Source organism: Anopheles bellator, unplaced genomic scaffold (assembly GCF_943735745.2).
Source record: "Anopheles bellator unplaced genomic scaffold, idAnoBellAS_SP24_06.2 scaffold00631_ctg1, whole genome shotgun sequence".
Taxonomy (NCBI): Eukaryota; Metazoa; Arthropoda; class Insecta; order Diptera; family Culicidae; genus Anopheles; species Anopheles bellator.
The window spans coordinates 85-5,249 of record NW_026684756.1 but is presented as its reverse complement, the minus strand read 5'-3'; the positions used below and the strand labels follow the sequence as shown (position 1 = coordinate 5,249).

At 43.2% G+C, this 5,165-nt stretch overlaps 1 protein-coding gene across 1 annotated transcript; it reads right to left on the bottom strand.

Annotated features, from left to right (window-relative positions):
• Nucleotides 1-54: 54 nt before the first annotated feature.
• LOC131214340 (venom carboxylesterase-6-like) lies at nt 55-3,801 on the bottom strand. The gene is made up of 6 exons (XM_058208722.1): nt 3,661-3,801; nt 1,539-2,255; nt 1,306-1,468; nt 1,059-1,240; nt 763-949; nt 55-654 (listed from the first exon to the last, which is right to left on the bottom strand). The coding sequence occupies exons 2-6, from the start codon at nt 2,055-2,057 to the stop codon at nt 296-298; spliced, it is 1,410 nt and encodes a 469-aa protein (XP_058064705.1). The 5' UTR covers nt 2,058-2,255; nt 3,661-3,801; the 3' UTR covers nt 55-295.
• Between the last annotated feature and the right edge of the window lie 1,364 nt (nt 3,802-5,165).

The window sequence follows — 5,165 nt, the reverse complement described above, 5'->3', positions numbered from 1 at the left end:
TCGAAGGAAAGTGTGCTCTACCGGAAGAAGGAAGGAACGCCGGAGGGACTCTATATGTAATGGACATGAACGATTAGCAGCATTCGTGTCTTGCGTATTGTATTTCGTTTAAAGAATTAATAAATGGCAAGAAATTGATTTTCGTTTCAAACTGATGTATAGTTTGCTGCTTCCTAAAAACTTCTGTAAATGTGTGTTTCATTTGAACTACGTTTTCTCTGCTAGAATGCTTCTTTAACCTGTAAGGACAGCACTCGTCTGTAGTTAGATCTTTTCAGTAAAGTTGGTTCGATGATCAGAGCTCGTCCTTATCGTGCTGGTCGAGAGCCACCGAAGGGGTGTGTGCGCCTAACTTGCGCCAGAATGCAGACCGTTCTTCAAACAGTCCCACCTCCATTACTACTAGAGGCTCTTTGGATGGATCAAGGCTTCCAATGCGAAGATACTGGAGCGGAAAACCATTGGTCGCCGGCCACTGAGGTAAAATATCATGCTTTTCCCCTGCTGGCGTTGGATTGCCTGTACGAGCAAAGTTCACCCATAAGCGAGTAATGGTTCGTCGGATCTTCAGTTCTGCCTCCGTTGGAACCGCGGTCACGAACAAGTCTTTTGCGATCGGAAAAATGTACTGCAGTTCTTCCGCATGGCACACTCCTGGCGATAAGGATAGAAAAGGAAAAGTTACGATCGTCCGAAACGGAAAAAGAATTCCACACCCAAGCAAGCAGTGTAAACAGTTGTCATGCTTGTTACAAGCAGTACCATAGTAGTTCTCCTTTCCGCCTTCGAATATTTCTGTAAAGCTTGCCGATGCCTTCTGCGCAAAAAGATACACATATGTGGGACCGATATTTGTCCTCGGAGGAGACGTTACATCAGTTCTATCGGTGAGCAAACGTATTCGTATGTATTCGTCCATGCCGGCGAGGAACCATGCGTCTGAATAGAGCTGTAAGAGTCAAACTACGTAAGAAACTTGTCCTACATATGCTTCTTTATGGTTTAAGCCATGAGCCAAGTAAAATTCAAGATGTTATCTATGGAGGCTGTTTACATACATTTGTGAGATTCTTCTCCGTTTCCTTGACGAGCTTTCTTTTCCTGAAGTAAAATTCATTAATTGCGTCCGTAATCTTTCGTTGGTGTGTTGATTCATGGTGATCATAGTACAAGGAAATCGGCAACGCTTGCTCCCAGTGTTCATTTAAGCTTTGACGAAGGCTTGGTACGTTAATCAGCGCTGTATATAACAGGAAAAAGGTCAGTACTATTAAGATGTTTCATTAACTATACAAGAAAACTTACATGCACTCTTCAGAGCACCTTCGTCCAGCGTAAGACCAGTCATCCAGGGTAACCCAATCGCATGCGGTTCGGTTTCATCGCGTGGATGTTTTGTAATGAAGGCTCCTGGCAGGTTAGGCTCCACCACCGGTGGAAAAGGAATCATCGGATCCGTGTCCCACACCTGCGAGTATCCAGCAAAGGATTAGTTTAATTCCATCGACAGGGAGAATAGACCGACCAATGTTCCTTACGTAAAAGTCGTAAAACGCTTTGGTAACGTCTTCCGCCGAAACACCACGCAAGCAATGCATCATTTCAGCGAAACGGCCATCAGTTCCTTGCGAACAGTTTAGCATCTGGCCCAGTTGAATTGAGCGTGCCCGAGCCACACCGCGATGGGCTGGCTGAGCCCAAGCATCCAAATTAACGCCGGACTGCGAGATTACTCTCTGGAACAGACCCTTCGAAAGCGGCGACATCATGTGGTACGTTCCGCTGGCTCCACCGGCACTCTCGCCGAACACGGTCACCAAATTCGGGTTCCCACCGAAAGCGCCTATGTTGTCTCGTATCCATCGCAAAACCAAGCTTTGATCCTTCAGTCCACTATTACCTGGACAGTCCTCCTGCTCAGTGCTCAGGAATCCCAACGGGCCAAGCCGGAAGTTTGCCCCGATGTAAATGACATCGTGCTCAAGCAGAAAATCAGGACCATAGAACAATCGTGTGCCTGATCCACACTGCCAGCCGCCTCCGTGGAAGAACACCATCACCGGAAACGGTGTTTGATCTTGTGATCCAGACGGTCCCAGTTCTCGACGTCGTTCGGGTACGTAAATGTTGATTTGCAGACAATCTTCCACACCGGAGATCTCCTCATCTCGACGGTATGGGTCACGTTGGGTACAAAGTGGTGCATCGATTGTGGCGCTCCGAATCCCGGACCAGCCTCCAAAAGGAACTGGTGCCTGCCCATAAAAGAATGATTAGTTAGGAGCTATAAAACATCAGTAACTGAAATTCGGAGTCATAAAACATTCAAAACTCATTGCCCTTATCCATATTCTTGTACAGGTTAAAAAATGTAGCTTAAACTGAAAATGCTTGAAAGAATCATTGATATTTAGATTCAGTCAATCACCTTGAAAAGTACTTCGGGAGTAATCTTCATGTTTTCGTATTCTTCTTTTGAAGCATGAATCGTCACACAAGGATTCTTCCCTCTCAAGACGCATGTCCGTTGTACGCGATTGCCAACCAGGCGTCTCCATGTCTCTATGCTAAAGTTGAACCGAATGCAAGTTCTTCCAAAGAAAACTAACCGAAACTAAGCAGAATTTAGAATATTCTTTTAGAACTAGCCCTTTAGAACTAGACTAGAACTTTTAGAATTTGGAATATTCTTTTAGAACGTTACTACTTTGAACTTTAGAACTAGAATGAACAACTTAAATTAACCGGTATGCTTCTCAGTGAAACCGATTCTTTTAAATGCTACAATCCATTGCTGCGTTATAACAACTTACATTGGTTACAGCCTAATCTTAAAGCTCTCATATAAAATGAACCATGAAAACCGCAGTTCCGACACATATTTAAGCTTTTGTTTTGGACTAAACATTTTGTTAAGCGCTTCAAGTTAACAAGGCAACAAACTGTGTGTTCCGATTTGCAACCGTTAGTCGGGTAGGGCTGCGCATGTTTAATAACAAATTGAACTATTAACTATTGTCTAATTAGGTAGAATTCTCATTCTTCATTCCCAAATGAGCGGTATGCAGAGAGCGAACCTTCTGTGGTCTGACCACAGATTATCATTCATCATTTACTAGCAGTAAAAGAACACTCAGCCTTGGGCTTTTTCACACTAACTCGTTTTGGAGGCACGTTAACCCTTGCGTGCGTGCGTGCAATTATTGCAGCCTCATTTCTCTATCTGGCGTTCACCATGATCGCTTCTTTGGGAAATTTAAATTGTTTTCAATATTTGATTGCCAAGGTTATATCAGGCTGCACTACTCTCTACCTTAGTCCTCTACTCTAATTGCTATGAGCAATCAGCAGTTAATGCTGACTACAATCTATTCAATAATACCAGACTAATGTGTGCCTGTCTCAAATGCAATGAAAATGTATTATTGAGTGGAGCTTTGCGAAGAATGTGTTTATTTAGTCAATCTCCAATTAATTAATGCTTGCCGCACATAACAAAAAAGACGTTTTGAAAGATAGATCGACCAAACACGCACAACCAGTTTTGTGCACCAATACAAGAAAAATACACTTTGTTGCCACACCATACGCTAGGTTTGTAATCGGCAGTAATTTTAATTTTTTCTCCATCTACAGGGACTCGTTCATCAAGATACGTACCTTGAAACGAAGCTCTCCGACCGGTGGTTTCGCGTAGGGAACTCCTAGGAACGCCAAGATCCCGTGACCGCTGAAGGAGTTGAGGTATCTCCCAACGAGTGATCCACCGTGTGGCAGAGTAACTTTCAGCTTGTCCGATGTTCGGCCATCAGCTTGGTCGGAAATTAATATCGCTAGCGAGGTCAGTACCAATAAAGCACCTTTCAGGCGATGTGCCATAATATTCATTTTTCAATCGCTTGTAGATCCGAGAGATGCTGAATCACGATTTCAGAACATGAGAAAGCAACAGAAAAATTAAATCACTACTCAAAGACGAACAAAATACGTCACGACTAGCACGAAAGCACACGCAGCACTATCAACTGCGAACCATAGCCTAATGCAGTCTCTCTAATGCTCTAATGTCTTATGCAACACCCACGCGGCGCACGTGGAGTTTACTTTTCGACGGAAAACACGTTAATGATGAACTGGCCCAGACGGCTCAACGCTCGGTAACCAACTGACCCTACGATCCACGCCACCTCAAAGCTTTATACGGATCATTAACGCTCGGCCTCCAGTTGGCAGATGATGTAGGCTTCGAAACAAGTTTTGGTAGACCACAGAATCACAGAGATAGAAATGCTGTCTGCTGTTTGTTTTTCTTTTTCTAATGTCTCCTTCAGTTCGGCGTCTTAAAATGCATATTAAGCCGTCGTAAAAATATCTAGCTTAAGGAACAAGCTTTGGTTGCACGGAATGTGTTTGCCGTAAGGAGCATATGTATCCTCATGATTGAAAAGAGCTTGCGATCTAATTAATATGTGACATGTGGGTTGAAATACGCCGGAGCCCTTAGTGCTTAAGGAAACCGGTTCCTTGGCAGTTTGCAGAACTCTTTGCTTATAGTTTATAAGCATGTCCTGTCATGTCCTTCATCCATTACATCAAACCAAAAGTGCTCGAAACATTTTGCTTGAAGTCAACGCCATGCCATTAAAAGCACACCCTTTAAGGCTTCGTACTACCAACACAATATATCGAACACGCAAACCGAAATTAACACCGATCATTCAGTCGACATGAAATAAGCCGCTAACTGATCGTTCCATCTTCATCCCGCCATGTGGCCTTGTGTGCGCACTTAAATCGACGCTGCTGACTACTACTTGTAGGAACTACATCTAAAGCTACACTCTTGCTGGCCCAACATTGTATGCGCTCCTCCGACAGCTTCAACAGTGTCTTACTAGAAGGGTTAGTCAGATGATCGAGTCGTTACTTAAGCAAGCTTCTTAATTTGATCGCTTGATTTGAGTTTCGACGCTCACAGTAATGAATCGCGATGGAATGAATTCAATTTCAAGAGGTTTATGTTGATTTTAATTATTGTAAATTAAATGTAGTCAATTCGACAGTCGAATTTAAGACGACCTGAAAAAATTAAACGCAAAGAAAAATGTGGCGCAAATTTGAATAAATTAAATCTGTTGGAAAACACGATTGTTTATTGTTTTTTA

Bases quoted from the DNA above. Each gene is read 5' to 3' on its own strand.
- LOC131214340 (XM_058208722.1), bottom strand. From the start codon at position 2,057: ATGGTGTTCTTCCACGGAGGCGGCTGGCAGTGTGGATCAGGCACACGA. The intron at 1,241-1,305 runs GTAAGTTTTCTT...TGTTATATACAG, and splicing joins AGGTGCTCTGAAGAGTGCAT to CGCTGATTAACGTACCAAGC. The intron at 655-762 runs GTACTGCTTGTA...CCTTATCGCCAG, and splicing joins CGGAAAGGAGAACTACTATG to GAGTGTGCCATGCGGAAGAA.